This window comes from Rhinatrema bivittatum, chromosome 8 (assembly GCF_901001135.1).
Source record: "Rhinatrema bivittatum chromosome 8, aRhiBiv1.1, whole genome shotgun sequence".
Taxonomy (NCBI): domain Eukaryota; kingdom Metazoa; phylum Chordata; class Amphibia; order Gymnophiona; family Rhinatrematidae; genus Rhinatrema; species Rhinatrema bivittatum.
In genome coordinates this window covers 41,027,230-41,049,589 of record NC_042622.1, presented here as the reverse complement: position 1 = coordinate 41,049,589, position 22,360 = coordinate 41,027,230, and the positions used below count along the sequence as shown (strand labels likewise).

Here is a 22,360-nt window from a genome sequence, read left to right as displayed (position 1 = left end):
AGTAAAGAATTGTTTTAGGTTGGAAATATTCAATCTCCTTTTTAGACAGAAGGACTCAAGGTTGGGGGCTCGACCTTTCCCCTGCGTGTGTTTGGGTGGGGAAGTTGTTTAAAGTTTAATCTCATCTTGGCTTGGGTACAGGTCATACCAAGGGACTGCAGGTGGCACACTATCTTAAGCAGCAGTGTCAGTAAAGCTTTTCTTCTCTGTCTCCATCTGCTGGCAGGGAGGCAAAATCCATGTGTCTGGTCTGATTGTGGTATTCCAGGAACGAAAATTAGCAGGTAAGAACCAATTTTCCTTTCTCTGCCTCCAGCAGGTGGAAGGGCATTCTGGATGGTGCAGCAAGATTTCTCACTGTGTGTTCCTCCTTTATTGGGACCTTAGGCAGAAGGTTTTGTTCCTAGTGTTCAGAGGGTCATGCACCTAAATTTCCCAGAGTAGCGAGCCTGCTCTTTAAGGTTCCCAGTCCCAAAAGGAGTTTGGTAGAGCCCAGGGCGATAACTCTGGCAGTCTTTTTTTTTTTTTAATAAAAGGGATTTAAAGAGAAGATCCTTGAGATGCTGCCTTCCTTCTTCCCCCACCCCCACAATTTAGCTCTTCTTCTGGCTCCTTCCTATGTTATGCCTTGCTGTATCATTTACAAAAAAAGAAAAAAAAAATAGAAGTTACTTTTTGATTAAGAGAGCTGTGCTCGGAGGAGCCAGAGAAAAGCCTACTTACTGCGGATAAGTGCTTTCAGGGGAGACTATTTCTGGTCAGCGAGATCTCTGTCAGGCCTGCTCTGTTCTAGCAGTAGCAGCAAAGAGCAATGGAGAAGGGTGAACCGCAGCCAACATTCTGGTGCTGCTGTTTGCAAGCGCTCCTCTTGATCCTCAGGCCCCCTTTGCATGGACTTGTTCACAGTAAGGAAGTTTCCAGGGAATCATGGAAAGTCGTTAGCTGGCAGCAACCATTTTCTACAGCTCTGGAAGGGCTCAGGAGCTGCTACTCATTCAGAGTGCAAGGCCAGTGGATTCTTCTGAGCTGCTGAATTTGGTGGGAGCAGCAGCCATTTTAATTTTTCTCTCGTGGGTCAGTCATTCTGTCTCTCCCTTTCTCACAATATTAATTTTGGGAATTATGTTAATGAGTTTGCTCTGTGCCACTACTGGGATTCTTAGAGAAATTAGTTTGCATTTCTCCACCAGCTCTTACCTGTGATTCGGAGCCTGGTAGAGGGGGGAAGGCTTATAGGTTACCTGATATTAGCTATGGCTCTGGATTATCCTAGGGGACCTGATTCCAGAGAAATGAACCAGCTCAAGGGTTCTGGCCTCAGGAAGAGGCTGCTTGGTCCCTCATCTGATTGGAAACTTGAGGCAATATGGCTAGCCCTTGTTCCTGTCTTCCCTTAAGGGAAAAAGCGGTTAGACGACTGTCTGATAATGTGATAGAGATGACTTCAATGAACAGACAAGGGGGTTTCCCGAAGCCTAGGGATTTTAGAAATGTCTAATCTCTTTTTCCCCTTGAGTGGAGAAAAATCTTCAACACTTAACAGCAGTTCATTCTGCAGGTCAGGAGAGCTTTTTAAGCCAATTTCCTGAGCATTTTATTTTCCTAGATCCAGGCAAATGGAGCTCAATTGAGACACTTTTCAACAGATAATATTCCAGTGGGGCAAAGATCTGATGACAATTTGCAGGCATGCCTACTTTCCTCAGTTTTTGAGTCATTGAAGGGAGAGTGGAGTCAAAGAAATAACCACCCTGATTAAGCCTTGGTCAAGAAGGGAGTTACTATATACCCTATACACTAATAGGAAGGATTTTTCACCGGTTAGAGTTGGTGGGCATCCTCATTGTCCTAGTGCCTTTGTATTGCCCATGGATAGCATAGCATGCGGTTCTGAAGATGCTGCTTTCAAGAATGTTCAAGAATTCTTGGAGTAGGGTTATATCACCGTGGAGGAATCATCTGTGTTTTTTTTATCTTCTGGCTTGATGCTTGAAATGTTATGATTTGAGAAAAGAGGTTCCTCCTCTTCAGTAGTTTCCACCTTTTTGAAGGTCCGTAAGTTATCATTCTGGCTTATGTTCAAGTTTCTCAGTAGACAATATTTTATATCTTCCACTGCTACAATTCTTGATTATATATATATACTAATTGTTTGTATCTTTTTTTTCCTTTTTTGTAGGACTTTCAAGTAGTCAGAATGTTCATACTACATCCTGTGTAAACTCTTGTCCAATTTTATTGATAATTTCTTCTTTTTGTATCTTTTTTAAATATCTTAAAACACCTCAACTTTGGACGAAAACCTTTCTTGCAACAAGGCTCTCATCTCAATCTTGAAAGTCCTTTACTTCACAAACATTTTCTACAAACCAGTCTTTTTTTTCAGCAATCACACATTTTTGTAAAGAACTACCCGCTGTCACTTATCTTAATCAGCTCCTTCGTACAGGACTTTCAAGATTGAGATGAGAGCCTTGTTGCAAGAAAGGTTTTCCTCCAAAGTTGGGGTGTTTTAAGATATTTAAAAAATATACAAAAAGAAGAAATTATCAATAAAATTGGACTTAAGAGTTTACACAGGATGTAGTATGAACATTCTGACTACTTGAAAGTCCTACAAAAAAGGAAAAAAAGATACAAACAATTAGTATATATATAATCAAGAATTGTAGCGGTGGAAGATATAAAATATTGTCTACTGAGAGACGTTTGGGTTGTTTTGTGATTTAATTAGTCCTCAGAATACATTGGCGTGTGGGCTTTGGTTTTGTTGATTTATGTTCAAGTTTGACATCTCATAGTTTATTGCAAAAAATCGTCTGTTTCCCCCAGTAATCAGATATCTCTTGTATTTAGCTTTCCTTCAGCTGGGGATTGGGCTTTGAACTCTTGAAAGCTCATGTAGCAGCCTTTTTCCAATTTTAAGATCAGCAGAAGCCTCTCTGTTGGCCTCCATCAGGTTATGTCACATTTGATTTGTGGCATGAGGAAGCTGTGGCCTCCTTTTTTTAGGCCGTTGTTTCCCCATTGGGATTCCTTTTTGTTTTTTTGAAGATGCTGTTCTCACTTTCCTTTTGTGCCATTGTAACATGCTTTGGTTTAAGATTTTTCCTTGAAAGAGCAGCATTCTGTTCTGCTCGGCTTTTCTCCATGATTCAGGTTTTTCCTGTCAGGGTCCTCTTCTGGTGATTGTGTCAAATTCGGTTACTTTTCCATCTCTACCTTCCTTTCTACCAAAGGAAATGTTAGTGCTTCATCTTAATCAGCATTTTCTTTGCTATCCTTCTCTAAAGAAGGAGTGTGAGGTCAGCTGTGAATCCCTGAGAGTTTTTAGTTATTTGCTTTCTTTGGAGGACTATATTACAATGAGGCAGCCTGAAAGGGATTTTTTGATACGGTGCATCACGGACTTGATATCGTCAGCATATTAGCTCATAGGCCATCACACTCCCAAGATCAGTTTTGCACATTTTACTAGTCTAGACTTCTTTCTGACAGAAGCAATTATTTTAGAACTAGTGAACATTTGCAAGGTGACTTCTTGGTTGTTGTTGCATCTTTGAGCATTAAAACATATGAGGTCCATATTTAGCTGTTTTGCAGCTCAGCAAGTTAGCTGGATAGACTTGTCTGGCTAACGTAGCCTAATTATTCAATGATGCAACCTAAAGTTAGCCAGATAAGATTAACCGGATAATTTATCTGGCTAACTCTGCTCTTCTCAGTAAGGCCCCTGGAATGCCCCCAACTTATCTGCCCAAATTTTAGCCGGATAAAAAGCTGTCGTGCTAGAATTTAGCTGGATAAGTGCCTACATATTTATTGATCCAGATAACTTCTGAGTTATATGGCTAAATGCTTCTAAATATGGACCTCCAGATGTTTTTGTAAGAGAAGACTCAGCCTTTGCTGCTTGTGTTCTCAAAGCAGCCCTTACTTCTTCTCTCCTGATGTGGTTGGGTTTTAGTACTTCCCAGTCGTCTTGGCTGGTGTAGCTGGATGAAATGAAAGGAGATATTTTCTTACCTGTTAATTTTCTTTCCATGAATCCTGCTACACCAGTCCAGGACTCTCCCATGAAGTTGGGCCGAGATAAGAGAGAGGAGGTGTTGCAGTCAGTTGACTGCCAAGCTGGTGTCAGCAAGGATGCTTATAAGGAGTGACATACGAAGTCTGTTGATCTTTGTCTCCATCTGATGGTTGGTGTGCATAACCCACTAGTCTGGGCTGGTCTGACTGTATTCAAGGAAAGGAAATTAACAGGTAAGTTATTTCACCATTTTTTTCAATCTAGTTTTTATTACTGAAATAAATAAACTTTAACACTCAAAGATAACATAGGTAGATAGAAAATACATTAATACACTTATTACAGGATATTTAGTTTTAACTCTCACCCATCCCTTCTACCCCACCCCTCTCCATCAAACAATCCAAGCCTACTTCAGCAAAAGCCACTGTTGTTTATCCATGGTTATGAGCAAGAAGGATTGGACCTATTCATTTGAATCCTGCTGGGTACTTATGAACTGGATTGGCCACTGTCAGAGACAGGATGCTGGGCTTAATAAACTTTCGGCTTGACCCAATATGGCATTTCTTAGGTTTCTTATATAGATTGAGTTACAGGTTTTGTTTTGTATATTTTGATATTTATTTTTTGTTTCTAAAACTTACTTAGTGCACCCAGTTCTCTAAAACATTTGAATACTTATTCTAGGGCTGTTGGTCAGATATTCAGGACAGTTGGACTACTCCAGCTTGGGTGAATTGCTGGGATGTATAACTCTCAGATGATATAAAATTAGACATTTTGTAGGTGGAATAACATATTCCAAGTTGTCATGGTCATAGTGTCATAGAAAGATGAAGTTTTTAGCACCTGCCCAGCTAATTTATTCTAGTGTTTAACTACCTTAGAGTTAAAAAGTTCATCCTAATGTTTAACATATATCATCCCTACTACTGGAAGCCCATTACTTCTTGTCTTATCTCCAGTGGCAATGGAGAACAATTGAGCATCATTATCTTTGTGTATAAAGATACCCATGCACTTCTTGGGTGCTAAATGCACTTGACCTTTGGTCTCATGCGTCACAACAAACCTGAGCCATGAGTTTATAATTGCCTATTCTCTGCCATGTGATATGTTCTGCATAAGAAGGTATAATAGAAAGGGGTAAAGCCAAACAGTGAAAAACCAGGTCAGATCTGCTACACATACAGAGTGATATCAAATGGAACAAAGAGGACAAGAGACTTGTATTAAACTACCTGTTTGTGGCTCTTGTTGGCTTTATCCCTTTTCTGTTTTTTAAATTGTTTTTCAATTGAATGGTGGATCTGCTTTGACCATTTTATGAGTAATGTACCTTACATGATCCATATCCCATGGCTGAATGGAATCTCTGTTCTTCTTTTCAGAGAGGAGATGTACTACAAAGCTGTACACAATACAGCCATCCTTTTTCTGCAGAATGACCCTGGCTTCACCAAGTGGCAGCCCACTCCAGAGCGGCTTCAAGAACTAACTACAACCTACAAACAATCGGGACGCACCCATGCGGCCCCTGGCTCCGCTACCCCCTCTTCCTCTGGGACAGCAGACAAGGAGAAAGACAAAGAAAAGGAGGTGGCCCGAGAGGAAGGCAGTAGTCGGGATGTGGCAGCTGTTTAGACTGCATCTCTCTGAGGATTTAGAGATCATGTAGCCAGCATTCAGGAATGAACTAAAGTGGAAATGTGTACAGAGTGCACGGAACAGAGGAACAGAGGCACCTAGTGCTTTCCAGGCAGCTCTTAGCCATGAATCTGCAGCTCTTCTCCTTCTCATCCCCCCATTTTCCCATTAAGGGGAAGGAAACCTCACTGGTCAATTACCCTTAAGTGGAGGAGGAAGTGACTGGACACCATGAGTGCAGTGATGCATCCCTTGTACCCTGCTAACACACCCAGATCTACAGCGAGAACCGTGTGTTTGGCATTGGGTGGACCCGCACCTTGAAACAGATGGATGAGTGGAAGCAACCTTATGGACACAGCCAGTGGATGGAAGGAAGGAAGACTCAGTGACTGCAGCAATGGGCCTAGCTCCTGCAGTCCTGCAGTTTGTGTATTTGTATATAGTTCTGTGTGTAGCACCTGTGCCAGGCACAGAATTTCTGTATCTGTGACGTTGGTGTTTCTTTTCAGGGTGTACTAAGTCCCACTCTCAAAAATTCTGCCATATGCAGGAAAAACAAAGCAGGAGCTTTATTTGTGTGTGAGTGAGAGTGTCATTGGAAATATTTTGCAGTCATTGTGGTTTTTACCTCTGTTATTTAACCTTCCTTTTTTTTGGTTATTATTATTTTGTAATTAATTTAACACAGCTAACCATTTTATTACTTTTATCAAACAAAAGAAAGTATATTTTTGATTTCAGTTTCCTAATTATTAGGAAAAGTAAAAAAAAAAAAAGATTAAAATGTTTTTTGTTGTTTAGTGACATTTTATTTGAATGATGTGTGCTATTGGGTTCAGCAGGTGGTAAGAAAGATTACATGTTCTGAACTGGGAAAGGCAAGGCAACATCTGTCTAACAGCTGGGAAGAGGGGAGCAATGCTGTTGGCTAGTAAAAAGAAAGCCTGTATTGTGCTCCGAAATGGATACTCACCATACTAGTACAAATCCCCTTTTGATACAAAGTCTCTATGTATTTATTGCAGGAAAAAGAGTGCCTATGGATGATTAAAACCCAAATTTCAGTAGGGCCAGATGTACAATAGCTTTGATAGTTGTCTGGATTAACAGGAAACTTGGTAATAAGACATGGTAGAAAACGTGGGTGTTGGTTTTGAAAGATCATAGAGGAAGATGATAAAGCCTGAAATGGCGTACCAGTGTTGGTGGTGGAGATCAGTACTTTAACAGATTCTGGCTATACTTGGCATTAATATGGAAGACAATGGTAGGCAAAGGTTCAAAGTTTAGGTAACAGACATAGAGGTTGGGGAACTGGTGTTGGGTCAATTATGAGAATTTATATGCTTATCTTCCCAAAGGGAAAGAATCAAAACTGGGCAGGCTAGATGGGCCAATTTGGTCTTTTTTTTGCCAATTACTATGAGGTCAGTATTCAAAGGAGTTAGGCACCTAAATTACCCTTTTGAAAATCAAAGAGGGATGAGTCCCTAAATTAAGGACTCTAAAAGGTGGGTGATTACAGGAGTGGAGTTAGGGCAGGAAATAAAATGTAGGGGCTTAGCAATGATTTTCAGCAGCAGAGGCCTAGATTTAGGCACCTAAGTTAGATAAATGAATAACAAGACTAAATTCAGGGGAATTTTCAGCTGAAAACTTAGAAGTCCATATTCAAAAGCATTTAGCTGGCTAACTGAGAAGTTAAGCTGGCTAAATGAACATTCCATCTCGTCCTGCTACACCAGTCCAGTCTTTGACAGGTGGGTTGTTTCCCCTACCAGCAGATGGAGGCAAACAACACTGTTCCTGTTCATACCCCAGATCAATGCAGACGCATGGGTTTTCCTCCCCTACCAGCAGATGGAGATAGAGAAGAAAAACCTTGAGTCTGTGTTACTTAAACCAGAGTGCCACCTGCAGTCCTTCCACTATTTCTCTGTCTCCAGCAGATGGTAGAGGTGCAAAACCTGCAATCCTGAAATCTGATTTAAAAAAGAATGAAGCAGGGTCTACCAAAGGCCTTTCTCTTTCATCAGACTGTGAAGAAGCTGGTCGTCAGAGTGTGGGTTACTCCTGAGGCTGGTCGGAAGGTGGGAAGAGTAATGGCAAAGCTTTACTCTCTGCTGGAGGATGCATTGGAGATTCTGAAGCTTCCTAAGGTGGATGCTTCTGTATCGGCAGTCACCAAGAAGACCACTATACCAGTAGCGGGGTCTGCTGCTCTGAAAGATGCTCAGGACCAGAAATTGGAGATATATCTCAATATGTTCAAGGTTTTGACACTAGGTATATGAGCTGTGATGTGCAGCAGTTTCACTGCTGTTTGCACTGGGTGCAGCAACTTCAAGTGAAGGATGCAGGGTCCTCAGTTCCCGCCAAGCAGGAGTTGCCTACATGGCGGATAAGTTGTATGACTTGTTGATCATGTCAGCCAGTAATATGGTGGAAGTTTTGGCCAGGCATCTGTGGTTGTGTAATTGGTCGATGGATATCTGGTCCAAGTCGCAGCTGGGCAATCTTCAATTGCTTTTGGTGTCTCGGGGAGGGAAGTCGGTTAGCTAAGAGGCATGCTTTCAATTCTCTATGAGTCCAAGTGACAGCTTTGGACTGTTTTCGAGGTAAGGTGCAGGGGGTGTCCTTAACTTTGCATCCGAATGTTGTCCATTTTCTTCTTGGAGTGAAGAATTTGAGACCTCCAATGAGGCGAGTGTTTCCCTCCTGGAACCATAATTTGATGTTATGAGATCTCTGGCCCTCTGAGCATTGTGGAAAGTGTCACTGAAGGACCTTATGCTGAAGGTTGTTTTCCTAGTGCCAATTTGTTCAGCCAGGCAGATTTCGAAGCTCCAAGGTTTGTCATGCAGAGACATCTTCCCTACAATTTTGGAGGACGGGATGTCTTTACCCATGGTACCTTCCTTTTTTCCAAAGGTGGTATTCCCATTTCATCTAAATCAAATGGAGCTTCCCGTTTTCAAAATTTGGATTCTTCTCTACATACACAGGAACTTCACCTGTTGGATGTGCATTGAGTCTTATTACAGTATTTGAAGGTCACCAACAGTTTTCGAAGGTCAGATCACCTATTCGCTCTGTTTGGTGGAGCAAGTAAAGGGAACAAGGCTTCCAAGGCAACCATTACATGATGGCTAAAGGAGGCCATTGTGTCAACTTATATTTGCAAAGAGTGTCTGATCCCAGTGGGTCTGCAAGCCCTTTCTACTAGGGCTCAGGCGGCATCCTGTTATTATTTGTGATAATTGTGGGTGGATCCTTGGGCCGGTGGCAGATGACCATGCCCCCGGGGGAAGATCCCGAGAGGGATCATCGGTCAGGCTCAGAGTTGGGAGACAGACACACCCTAGTTCTTTTATTAAACTGTTTTAGAGAACCACTAGAGATGGCAGTAGTGAGGTGGAAGAGCCCAGCTGGGCTGTAGTCCCTCAGGCACTGGAACAGCGATCCCAGGATGGCTGAGCTGTAGAGAAACTGAGATAGTGAGTAGGCAGAGTATGCAGAGTTCAGGAACAGAACCTTGATGGTAACACTCACACAATAGTCTCTTGGAACAGCCCAGGAGCTGGAATGAAGTAGGCCCTCGAGGAGCGAGTACCTGGTTCCAGGGAAAGCTCTGAGAGAGAGATGGTAACTCACTGGTGTTGTAGGCAGCGGTGACTTCCTGGCAGAAGTTATATATGGTAGCAGGTCCGGGAACGTAGGCCCTCAAGGAACAAGTACCGGTTTCAGACTGCGACCTGAAAAGCAAGAGAGAGAACGAGGTCCCCGAGGAGCGGGTACCCCTGGTAAAGTCCGAGGAGGCAGAGTAGCAAGGTAAGCGGAGAGCGAATTCCATCAGCAGCAATACCTGGAGGCAGCTAGTAGGAAACCCTTGGCTAGCTCGATTAGCTAGCAAAACAAGAGAACTTAAAAATCTGGTGATGATGACATCATTTCAGGGGGATGCCCCTGAGGTTCGCGCCACAGCTGGTACTTGAGTCGGGGCCGCGCACATGCCCTTAGGCATCAGGAGAACATGGTGGAAGGCAGCATCTAGCTCAGGGGTCAGGAACCTATGGCTCGGGAGCCAGATATGGCTCTTTTGATGGCTGCATCTGGCTCACAGACAAATCTTTAATAAAAAAGTAAAAATCTAACAAACCCCCCATCCATCCTGACGCCCCCCAAGATCTCCAAAATTAATTTACTACAACCCCCACCCTCCTGACCCCCCCAAGACCTGCCAAAAGTCCCTTGTGGTCCAGCGGGGGTCCAGGAGCGGTCTGGGAGCGATCTCCTGGACTTGGGCTGTCGGCTGCCAGTAGTCAAAATGGCGCCGACAGCCCTTTGCCCTCACTATGTCACTGGGGTCGACCAATGGCGGTAGCCCCTGTGACACAGTAAGGGCAAAGGGCCGTCGGCTGCCAGTAATCAAAATGGCGTCACCAGGGACTTTTGGCAGGTCTTGGGGGGAGGGGGGTTAGGAGGATGGGGGGTTGTAGTAAATTAATTTGGTAGGTCTTGGGGGTGTCAGGAGAGTAGGGGGTTGTAGTTAGTATGGCTCTCACGGAATTACATTTTAAAATATGTGGCGTTTATGGCTCTCTCAGCCAAAAAGGTTCCCAACCCCTGATCTAGCTAGTCCGGGGACACCGGAGGAGGTCAGCAAGATGACACTGCGGCAGCCAAACTTCCATCAACCAAAGAGGGAGTCGCTAAAGAGGTAAGGTGGGCGGAGTGGAGACGTCGGGCAGTGACGGTCGCAACAGTACCCCCCTTCAAAGGGCGATCTCCTCTTCGGGTACCAGGCTTGAGTTTTGAAGGATGCGCGATGTAGAACTGACGAAGCATCTCTTTGTCCAGGATATTGGTATGAGGCTCCCAAGAGTTTTCTTCGGGGCCGAAACCTTCCCAAGATAGAAGGTATTCAAAAGCATTGCCTCATTTTCGAACATCCAGAATCTCTTCAACTTTGAACTCTAAGTCGTCTTCTGCATTGATGACAGATGGGTCTTGAGATTTGGAAGTAAATTCGCTGAGAATGAGCGGTTTCAAAAGTGAAACGTGGAAAGCATTATGGATGTTGAGACCAGGTGGTAGCTTCAGACAGTAGGTGACTTTGCCAATAAGTTGAAGGACTGGGAATGGTCCCACGTAGCGAGGAGCAAACCGAGAGGAGGGTAGTTTAAGTCTGAGGTGCTTGGTTGACAACCAGACCTTGCGAATGGTGCGCATCGTAGTACTTAGCACGGGCACTCGCTTTGATTAGCATGTCCTTTGTCTGAGCCCACAGATTATGGATATCATGAGCAGTGGATTGAGCTGCTGGGGACATCACTGAGAGCTTCAGTGGAAGTGGCGGTGTTGGGGAACGTCCAAAAACCACTTCAAAAGGTGACAATCCAGTAGATGTTGCTGGATGAGAATTGATGGCGAATTCAGCCCATGGAAGCAATTCGGCCCAGTTATTCTGTCGGGACGTGACATAAGCTCGAATAAACTGCTTCATTGTTTGATTCATCCGTTCCATCTGGCCATTCAACTGTGGATGATAGGCTGAGGTGTAGTCTAGAGAGATGTCAAACAATTTGCACAAGGCCCTCCAGAATTGTGCTGTGAATTAGGACCCACGGTCGGATACAATGTGAGAAGGTAGTCCGTGGAGGCGGAATATGTGCTTTATGAAGAGCTTTGCAAGCTCCAAGGCTGAAGGTATGCCAGGGAGCGCCACAAAGTGTGCCATCTTGCTAAATCGATCCACTGTCACCCAGATGGTATTCATTCCTCTGGAAGTAGGTAAATCGACTACAAAGTCAGTAGCAATGTGCGTCCAGGGCCGTTCCAGAACTGGCAGAAGTTGCATCTGACCCCAATTGTTCTTAGCACAATTGGTGCAGGATGCCACGTAGGAATAGGTATCCTTTTTTATGGTAGGCCACTAATACAGCTTCTGTATCTTGAGCAGGGTACGGCGATGGCCAGCCAGCTTGGAATTGTGTGCCCAAAAGAGCACTTTCTTCCTGAGTCTTTTAGGAATGATTGTTTTACCAGCGGGTACAGACTGAGTGGATGCCAAGAGGATCTTCTTCGGGTCAGTTATGTGCTATGGCTCATCAGGCACATCCTCTGAATGAAAGGAGCATGACAGAGCATCTGCTCTGGTGTTTCTATCTCCAGGGCGGTACTTCAACACAAAATCGAAACGATTAAAAAATAAGGACCATCTGGCCTGTCTGTAATTCAGACGTTGTGCGTGGCGGAGATATTCTAGAATTTTATGATCAAGAAATACGGTTATTTGATGTTGAGTGCCTTTGAGCCAAGGCCGCCATTCCTCAAATGCAAGCTTTATTGCCAAGAGCTCTTTATCGCCGATCCCATAGTTTTTCTCGGCTGAAGAAAATCTTCGTGAGAAGAAAGAACAGGGATGTAAGGCTCTCGAGTCTCCTGTTTGGCTCAACACAGCCCCTACAGCACATCTGAAGCATCAACTTCGACGATAAAGGGCTTGTTTGGGTCTGGATGCCACAAGCACGGTTCTGTGGAGAAGGCAGTCTTCAATTTCTCGAATGTGGAAATGGCCTCCGCTGACCATTTTGAAGCACTGGCACCCTTGCGGGTCATTGCAGTCAAGGGTACGGTTAAAGAAGAATAGTTCTTTATAAAGCTTTGATAATAGTTGGTGAACCCCAGGAATCTCCTTAAAGCCTTCAGGCTGGTAGGTTGGGACCAATTCTTAATACTTTCAAGTTTGTGAGGGTCCATTTGGAAGCCTTCTTTTGACACGATGTAGCCTAGAAAAGGCACTGAGTCTTTGTGAAATTCACACTTAGAGAGTTTGGCGTACAGCCGGTGTTCGCGAAGTCGGTGGAGTACTCGCTTGACATCTGCAATGTGGGTGTCCAAATCCTGGGAGAAGATTAGTATGTTGTCCAGGTAGACCACAACAATCTTGTACAGCTGGTCCTGCAAGATGTCGTTCATCATATTTTGGAAAATGGCGGGTGCATTGCACAAACCGAACGACATTACTAGATACTCAAAGTGGCCGTCTCGCGTGTTAAAGGCCATTTTCCATTCATCGCCGCTCCGAATGAGGTTGTAGGCCCTCTTCAGGTCAAGCTTTGAAAATATCTTGGCCTCTTGCAGCCTGTCAAACAGCTCCGAGATTAACAGCAAGGGGTAACGGTCTTTGATCGTGATTTCATTTAGACCTCGGTAATCGATACATGGACGTAGGGTACCGTCCTTCTTCCCCACAAAGAAAAAGCCTGCGCCAGCTGGCGACTTTGATGGTCAGATAAAGACCTTCTGGAGATTTTCTTCAATGTATTCCGACATTGCTTTATTCTCAATGGCTGAGAGAGGGTACACCCGTCCTTTCGGTGGCTCAGCATTGGGCTTCAGTCTTATGTCACAGTCATAGGGCCTATGTGGAGGAAGAATATCAGCTGCTTCTTTGGAAAATACATCCCCGAAGGAAGCCTATTGGGGCGGCAGTCCTGGCATCACTGGAGTCGTAGGCATGCAAATGATAGGCGAGATTTCCTTAAGGCACCTCCGGTGACATTTTGGGCCCCAGTGGGAGAGATCCAAGGATGCCCAGTCAAATTGAGGTTGGTGCACTTGCAACCAAGGTAATCCCAGGACGATAGGGTGCATGGCTCTTTCTAGTACAAAGAAGGAGAGTGATTCTGTATGGAGAGCTCCGGTGCGGAGAGTACCTGGTACGGTTTGGCAAGTCACGTCGCCCAGTAAGGACTCTCTATGAATGGAGGATAACAGTAGTGGATCTTTCAACTTGATGAGGGGAATCCTCAAGTATTCCACTAGATGTCTGAGAATGAAGTTTCCTCCTGCCCCTGAATCCACCAGGGCAGGAGTCTGAACCGTGACTGGTCCGTAGGTCAAGGAGACTGGGACAGAGAACGGAGAAGAGGGCGTAGTGAGGCCTAAGAACAGTCCTCCTGCAGGACTTAGGCCTGTCCATTTTACGGACGAATGGAGCATGTAGAGACGTCGTGGCCGGGCTTACCACAGTACATGCAAAGGCCGCGCCTCTTCCGAAGTCTTCTCTCTTTGGAAGTCAAACGTCCATGACCAAGTTGCATTGGTTCATCTTTATCAGCAGCAGGGATTACTGGTACCATCGAGGTGCAGGTATAGCACTAGCCTGTTTCAACCCAGGTAACACCTTAGGCCGGAGTTCCTTCACCTTGTCCCGGAGCCGATGATCAATCCGAGTGGCCAAGGCTACTAATTCGTCTAGCGAGTCAGGTGTTTCGCGAGCAGCCAGCTCGTCCTTTAAACGGTTATCCAGGCCTCTGAAGAAGAGAGTCTTGAGACATTTGGGTTCCAGCAGAGTTCTGCCGCAAGAGTTTTGAACTCTATGGCAAATTCAGCCAATGATCTGTTGCCTTGCTTCAATTCAACCAAAGAAGAACCAGTGAAAGCGGTTCGGCAAGGGTCATCGAAAACGGATTTGAATAAGTCCATAAATCCTTCTATGTCCTGCAAAATGGGGTCCTTGCGTTCCCACAAGGTAGATGCCCAAGACAAGGCCCTACCATCCAGGTAGGAAAGGATGTAGGTAGTCTTGGAGAGAGCCGTAGGAAATAAAGATGGCTGTAAGGTAAAATGCATGCAGCACTGGTTTAAAAAGCCCCGGGTCTTCTGGATTTCTCCGGAAAAACGGATTGGAGCCGCCAGTGGTACAACAGTCTTTAAAGCTGTGCCTTGAAGCTTCTGTGTGTGTAGCTGATGGAATGCTGAAGTAAGTTTCTCCAAGGCATCTTGCTGCTCCGAAATGCGCAGGGCCAGGCCCGGTATGGCCTGCAGGGCATTGAGCTGTGCCAGATCCATGGAGTTAGCAATCTGTTATTATTTGTGATAATTGTGGGTGGATCCTTGGGCCGATGGCAGATGACCACGCCCCTGGGGGAAGATCCCGAGAGGGACCACAGGTCAGGCTCAGAGTTGGGAGACAGACACACCCTAGTTCTTTTATTAAACTGTTTTAGAAAACCACCAGAGATGGCAGTAGTGAGCTGGAAGAGCCTGGCTGGGCTGTAGTCCCTCAGGCACTTGAACAGCGATCCCAGGATGGCTGACCTGTAGAGAAACTGAGATAGTGAGTAGGCAGAGTATGCAGAGTTCAGGAACTGAACCTTGATGGTAACACTCACACAATAATCTCTTGGAAGAGCCCAGGAGCTGGAATTGAAGTAGGCCCTCGAGGAGCGAGTACCTGGTTCCAGGGAAAGCTCTGAGAGAGAGATGGTAACTCACTGGTGTAGGCAGCGGTGACTTCCTGGCAGAAGTTATATTCGGTAGCAGATCCGGGAACGTGGGCCCTCGAGCAAGTACTGGTTCCAGACTGCGAGAGAGAGAGCGAGGCCCCTGAGGAGCAGGTACCCCTGGTAAAGGCAGAGGAGGCAGAGTAGCAAGGTAAGCGGAGAGTGAATTCCATCCGCAGCAATACCTGGAGGCAGCTAGGTAGGAAACCCTTTGCTAACTCGATTAGCTAGCAAAACAAGAGACCTTAAATATCTTCGATGATGATGTCATCTCAGGGGGACACCCCTGAGGTTCACGCCACAGCTGGTACTTGAGTCGGGGCCGCCCCACGCGCGTGCCCTTAGGCCTCAGGAGAACATGGCAGAAGGCAGCGTCTAGCCGGTCCGAGGAGGTCGGCAAGATTTATTTATTTATTTATTTATTATTTTTATATACCGACATTCATCTCAATTGAGATATCACACCGGTTTACATTCAGGTACTGTAGGTATTTCTCTATCCCCAGAGGGCTTACAATCTAAGTTTTTGTACCTGAGGCAATGTAGGGTAAAGTGACTTGCCCAAGGTCACAAGGAGCGACAGCGGGACTTGAACCTTGGTCTCCTGGTTCATAGTCCACTGTTCTAACCACTAGGCTATTCCTCCTCCACCACGGCAGTCAACTTCCATCAACCAAAGAGGGAGTCGCCAAAGATGTAAGGTGGGCGGAGTGGAGACGTCGGGCAGTAACGGTCACAACACATCCTGGGCTGAATGTCAGTTGGTTTCCCCGCAGGAGATCTGTCAAGAAGTGACCTGGTCTTTTCTATACACTTTTACAAAGCATTACCAACTGGATTTTTGGGTTCTGGAAATGGATGGTTTTGGAGAGAGTGTGTTACGAACAGGTCTTTCAGGTTTCCACCCAGTTTAGGGGAGCTTGGATTCATCCCATGTGTCTGGACTGATCTGGGGTATGAACAGGAAAGGAAAATTGGTTCTTTCCTGCTAATTTTCATTCCTGGAATACTACAGATCAGTCCAGAGCCCCGCCCTTTCTGGAAAGCGCTTTATTCTGGATATATGTAGTGAAGATGTTGAAGTTGGAGAGTTTTCAATCTCCTTTATAGTCTAAGAGGCTCTGCTTCAGCTTATCTTTTCCCTGCTCGATCATAAGTAAGGGAGTTTGTTATAGTTCTGTTGTATCTTGGCTTGGGTACAGTGAAATACTGAGGGACTGAAGGTGGCACTCTGGCTTAAGTAACACAGTCTCAGTAAAGCTTTTTCTTATCTATCTCCATCTGCTGGTAAGGATGAAAAACCTATGCGTCTGGGCTGTTTTGTGGTATTCCAGGAATGAAAATTAGCAGGTAAGAACCAATTTTCCTATTTCCATATGTGACATCATCACCACTACTTAGGGGTGGTGCAACATAGCAGGAATCCGGTATTTTCTGTATCCATCAAATGGTAGGATTGGGTTCAGACCCAGGACCAGGCCACTGGTTGCGATCAGCAGTGCAAGCCAGTTAGATAGCTCCCAGTCCTAAAGGGGACCTTAGTTGAGTATTGGTGGGGGGACAGCTTTCTTTAAAAAAAAACCCAAAATAAAACAAGATTAGTAGGCTATGAAGTTTTCTTTTCCTGAAAGGAAAGTTTGTTCTATGGCCTCCCCCTCCTGCCTTTCCTCCTGCCCACTCGGTACACAAAAAAATTAAAAAAAAAAAATGTTTTCTTTTATATAGCCAGCGCTCACACATGGAGACTGCATCAAAAACTTTGAAGAGGACCTGCTAGTCAGCAGGTACACTGGGCAGCTGTGCACTCAGCCGGCTTTGGGGCGGGGGTCACTGCAATATTTCTTTTTGTCAGGCAGATGGACAGTCCTAACTGTGTTTGCCACTGCGGGGTCTGTGGTGTGCACCACACAGCCTCAGAGAAGGGGCCACTCTGTTTAGCAAGCGTTTGAACAAAAGAGGTCCCCGGGGAGTGCTGGGTTTCTATTTTACCGCCGCAGGTTGATCCCTCTTCTCCTCCAGATCCTTGGCAAACTTCAGCAGTGTCTGAGACAGCTGCCATGTGGCCAGCAGCTGATGAGGTGGGCTCAGTGGTTGTTTTGTTGGAAGTTCCTGTGTAAGCAGGGTCCTTTGAGTTGGAATCCTCAGATTGGTGGGGTACGTACGGAGGAGCCTCCTACCTTTGTTCCAGCATTTTTTTTTTCAGTGGGCCTATTTCATCTTCCAGTGACCAAGTGTATTTTTCACTGGAGTTCTTTCGGTTTCTGCATCAGGCTTTTTTGCCATCAGGAAGCCCGGAGAAAGCCCTCTTACCAAGGGGGGAAGGACCCCTGCAGATTTTCATCCTGTTTTGACACCTCAGGTCCCTGCAAAGAGGGCAAGAAGGCTCCAGATCCTTGGGCAGACCCCGAGGGATCGGAGGACCATGGGAATGACGAGAGCTCGGCTTCCCTGGAGGAGGGTGACGTACCCCTGGGTTCCAAGGATGATTCAGTCATCTGCCTCTTCCATAGAGATGAGATTGATGGCTTAATTGAGAGGTGCTGTCTTGTCTCTGCCTGGAAGAGGTGAAGTCCCAGGAGACACTGATATAGGATCCCATTATCAAGGGAAGGCGGATGTTCACAAGGGCTTTTTCCCTGCACCTCAAGGTGGAGGAAATGATGCTTGTGGAATGGGAATCTCCTGATTCAGTGCTACAGAGAATGAAACTGCTGCAGAAGTTGTACCCCTTCCCGCCAGCTACATTACAGAGTTTTTTTTACAAATCCAACAGTGGATGCTCTGGTCATGGCAAACCAAAACTCAGGTGGCAGAAGTACTTTTTTGAAGGATCCTCAGGATCACAAGATCTGAGACCCTTAGTCACTTCCTCGTTGTTAGTGGCTCAGATTTCTATTTGTGCTCCTCTGGTGGCTGCTTTTTTTCGCTGGATCCAACATCTCCCGGAGAGTGAGGAGGTGGTGAGGATGGAATTGGCATCTGCCTTTTTGGCCAGTGCACTTTGATTTGCTTTGCATTTCTTCTCGGTCAGTAGCTCTCTCGTTGCGGTGCGTCAGTTACTCTGGCTGCACAACTGGGCAATGGATTCGTCATCAAAAAACGCAGCTGGGCAAGCTTCCTTTTAAGGGAAAGCTGATGTTTGGCGAGGATCTGGATCAGTTGGTGAAAAACCTGGGGGATCCCAAGCCCCAACGACTTCCAGAGGATAAAGCTCGGTCCTTTTACAGGTCTAGCAGTTTCGGGATTTCAAGCATTACAGGCCAGGTAGAGGGGTCTTTGGTTTCACCTCCGACAACTTTCACGCACCTAGAGGTAGGGGTCAATCCTATCATGGCTTCAGAAAGCCAAGATCTGATACCAGTCCTCTGCAGTGGCCGGTAAGTACACTTCATGAAGCTCAGAAAGTCCATTCCCTTCTAATCCCAATAGGGGGTTGCTTGCAGGGGTTCTACAGGGAGTAGACCCACATTACATCAGATCAGTGGCTACTGGAAATTATCCGCTCTGGATATGCACTAGATCTGCAGCAGCCAGTTTGTGATGTCTTCATGGTTTCCTCTTGTTCCTGTCCAGTCAAACAGGCAGTCCATGAGACCCTGTTAAAACTCCAGTTGTTGTAGGCAGTGATCCCTGTTCCTCCTGCCGAGTAGGGGCAGAGTCATCTACTTCATAGTGCCAAGAAGGACAGCTCCTTTCACCCTATTTTGGATTTCAAAGGGATGAAGCGCAGTTTTCCCCACTTTCGTATGGAAATGCTGTGTTCTGTTCTCAAGCAGTTTGGCAGGGGAAGTATCTTTGCTCCTTTGATTTATCAGAGGCTACCTGCATATCCCGATATGGCTACAGGATCAGAAGCACCTTCGGTTCTGTGTGCTGCGAGAGTACTTTCAGTTCTGCATGCTGCCTTTTAGATTGGCAACATCATCCTGCATATTTATCAAGCTTATGGTAATGGTGGTTGCGGCACTCAGAGATGAATGTATTATGGTTCACCCGTATCTGGACGACTGATTGATCTGTGCAAAGTCTCATCAGGAGGCAGACTGCATGTCCAACTGGGTAGTACTCGAAGAGGCCTAGCCTTTCTTACAAATGACAGGGTAACCAAGGTAATACAGCAGATGCAGAGGTTGCTAAGTCTTCCACATCCTAACACTTGGAATATTTGCAGGGTCTCGGTATGAATCTGGTTCCATGGGCCAGAGTTCACATGAGGCCAATGCAAGATTTACTCCTGACCCTCTGGTCTCTCCAGAGTCAGGAGTATGATGTACAGCTCCCCTTGAAGCCATCCATTCGCAAGTCACTTCGTTGGTGAATGGTTTCTTCGCATCTGCTGTTGGTGTGAGCCTGATCACACCATTCTGGATTCTGGAGATGATAGACACAAAGTCATAATCATGTGGCTCAGGGGCGATGGACAGATCAGGACCATTCACTTGGCACTGCTGCATTTTCTCCCACTGCTCCAGGGAAAGACCATGTGGGTCCTCTTAGACAATGATAGTGGCGTATGTGAAGCTGCAGGGAAGAACCAGGAGCCAGGGGTGTTGGACGAGATGACTCTTCTGTTTCCATGGGTGGAGGAACACCTCCAGTTGCTCTCAGAGTTCCACATCCCTGGGCAAAAGAATGTGCAGGTAGACTTCTTCAGCAGGACTCTTCTGGAGGCAAATGGGAGCTGAGTCTGGAGGCCTTCCAGTTGGTCAGCCAACAGTGGGGTTGCCTTCAAATTGATTTAATTACGACGCAAAAGTACATCAGTTCTTCGGTCAGCAAAGGGAGTCAGGATCCATGGGGACTGATGCGCTAGTACAGCCTTGGCCCATGGGTGAACTTCTTTACATCTGTCCACTATAGGCTCTTTAGGTAGGGTCCTCCAGTGGATAAAGGTGGAGTGCAGTTGAGTCATCCTGATTGCTCTGGGTTGGCTGTATAGCCCCTGGAACATGGACCTGATGCTGCTCTAGGTTGACTGTGCCTTTTGCCTCTCGGGATTTCTGGGGCTACTGATTCAGGGGCTTCTCCATTTCATCTTATGGCTTTATGCAACAGCGGTTGCGCAGAAAGGAATATTCCTCCTCAGTGATTTCTACTCTTTTGAAGGTGCACAAAGCGTCCACACTGTTGGCCTACATTCGGGTTTGGAGTTTGTTTGCGACCTTCTGTAGGTATAGAGTAGAATCCCCTTGGAGGCAACAATTCCATGTATCCTAGCCTTTCTTCAAGGAGAACTAGATAAGGAGCTTCTTTGAATTCCCTAAAGGTTCAGGTGGCAGCTATTTCTTGTTTCAGAGGAAGATTGGGTGGCATGACTATAGCAGCTCACCCGGATGTGTTTCGTTTCCTTGGGGGGGGGGGGGGTTGTCAAGAGATTACGGTTTCCTTTTCGGCCAATTGTACCTCACTGGGAACTTAACTTGGTGTTGCGAGCCCTCATGGGACTTCCTTTCAAACCCCTGATCCAGGCGTCCTTAAAAGATTTTTCCTTGAAGGTGGTCACCTTGGGTGGGTATCTGTGCCGTAAGATGCATTTCTGAGCTTCAGGCCTTGTTGGGACTCTTTCCTGGTTATTTTGAAAGGTAAGGTCTCTTTCTGCCCAGTGCCACCTTTTCTCCTAAAGGTTAACTCCACTTATCGTATTAATCAGTCTATCTCATTCCTGGCCTTTTCCTGAGAGGCATGTGGGGTTGAATATCGGTTCCTTAAATGCTTGGATATTGGAGACTTCTTAGGTATTTGGAGGTGACAAATGCCTTTTGTAAGTCAGATAGATTGTTCTTCTTTTTTTTTTTTAATTTTTTTTTTTTTTTTAAATTTTTAATCATTTATAATTACAGAGCAAGTCAACCAACTCACTTACAGAAAAAATAGAAATGCATTTATACATTCAAATCAAAAGAAGATAAACCTAGTAACCGCATATTATATCTTATCCTAAAAATATAAAGCATTCCCCTTATTTAGAAATCCGAATCAGGGGGACAGAATATAGGAAGATACTTATACAATTGAACATTTGCAGTAACAGGCCTTAACGTAAATAAGTGACCATCATACTTTTTTGGATCCTAATTTTGGGCTTTGATCCGGGGATAACTGTCACCTGTCTTGCATTCAAGAAGGATTTCAATTGCTCAGGATAAATAAAAATGTAACAATCTTTTGATGATCTTATAACACATTTGCAGGGATATTTTAATACATATGAGAACCCAAGGGCAATTACTTGGGATCTCATAGTAACGGGAGCGAAGTCTGGGAATTCACGTATCTTAGTTCCCCTAAATTGGAGATCAATATTTTTTAAATATCTCATCATAATTTCTGTTATATCTTTCTCTATTATGAATGATACTAACAATGTAGCGCATTCATAATACTCTGAGGCAGAGTCTTCCAGAAACTTTGTCAAATTACCTTTTTCTGTATCAATTTGCTGTTTTTCTTTATTTTTGGTGGAAATAGGCAGGAAATATATTTTATTAACAGACGGCATTTCATCTTCCTTAAATTTTAAGACCTCTTTAAAATAATTCTTAAGTGTAACATAGGGTAATTCTCCCACCATTTTCGGAAAATTTAAAAATCTTAAATTCAAATGTCTCGAATAATTCTCCATAAGTTCTACTCTCCTGGAAATTACATTTAGGTCCTTTATAATCTTCACATTACAATCTTGAATTTTTCCCGCCTCGATTTCAACTTTTTCCAGTCTTGGCTTCATCTCTTTAATCTGTGAGTCACAGACCACCAATTTTTGTTCCATTCCATCTAAGTTATCTTGGAAATCCCCTATTGATTTTACCAAAGCCGCCATAATGTCCCAAATCACCTCCAAAGTTATTTTGTCCGGCCTCCCAGGCATCTGAAAACGGGGTCTTGAAATTGACTCACCCATTCCCTGCACTGGAGATAGTCCCGCCAGCAAGACTTCCCTTCCAAGAGTATTCAGCACTCCTCCGGTTTCCTCCATTACCCTCTCCGATATCGGAGTGGACGCCGGGGCCTCCGCCGTCGACTCATCGGCTCGTGCTGTCCCAGAGCCCGTTGAGGCTCGCTCCGGAGTGCTGGCGTCTTCTGCCCTCTGACCTCCTCCTGAACGGGTCGCATCTGCCGCGTCACGGCTCTGCGACTCGACTGCCAGAGGGCTCTCGGGGAGTGGAGTTATTCCGGGCTTACGCAGATCCAGGGGAGAGAGAGAAACTTCTCCAGGTAGAGCCAGTGCTTCCTCACTAAACTCCATAGCGGAGCCTTCATCTCCCATTTCGATAGTCCTTCCAGGTACGTATGAAGTTATTAAACGTTGAGTAGCCATAACTTCCGAATCTGAAGGAAAGATTCGGAGTTTGCCTTTTCTTTTTGCCGGCATAGTAAGGAATTT

The 22,360-nt window shown here is 45.3% G+C and overlaps 1 protein-coding gene across 1 annotated transcript in view; it reads left to right on the top strand.

The window, feature by feature from the left end:
- Positions 1–6,483, top strand: part of PCIF1 (PDX1 C-terminal inhibiting factor 1) — a 70,378-nt gene extending 63,895 nt beyond the window's left edge. The window contains exon 16 of the mRNA XM_029611729.1: positions 5,425–6,483. Within this exon, the coding sequence (XP_029467589.1) occupies positions 5,425–5,677 (253 nt within the window). The 3' untranslated portion in view covers positions 5,678–6,483. The remainder of the gene's footprint in view (positions 1–5,424) is intronic.
- Positions 6,484–22,360: the final 15,877 nt, after the last annotated feature.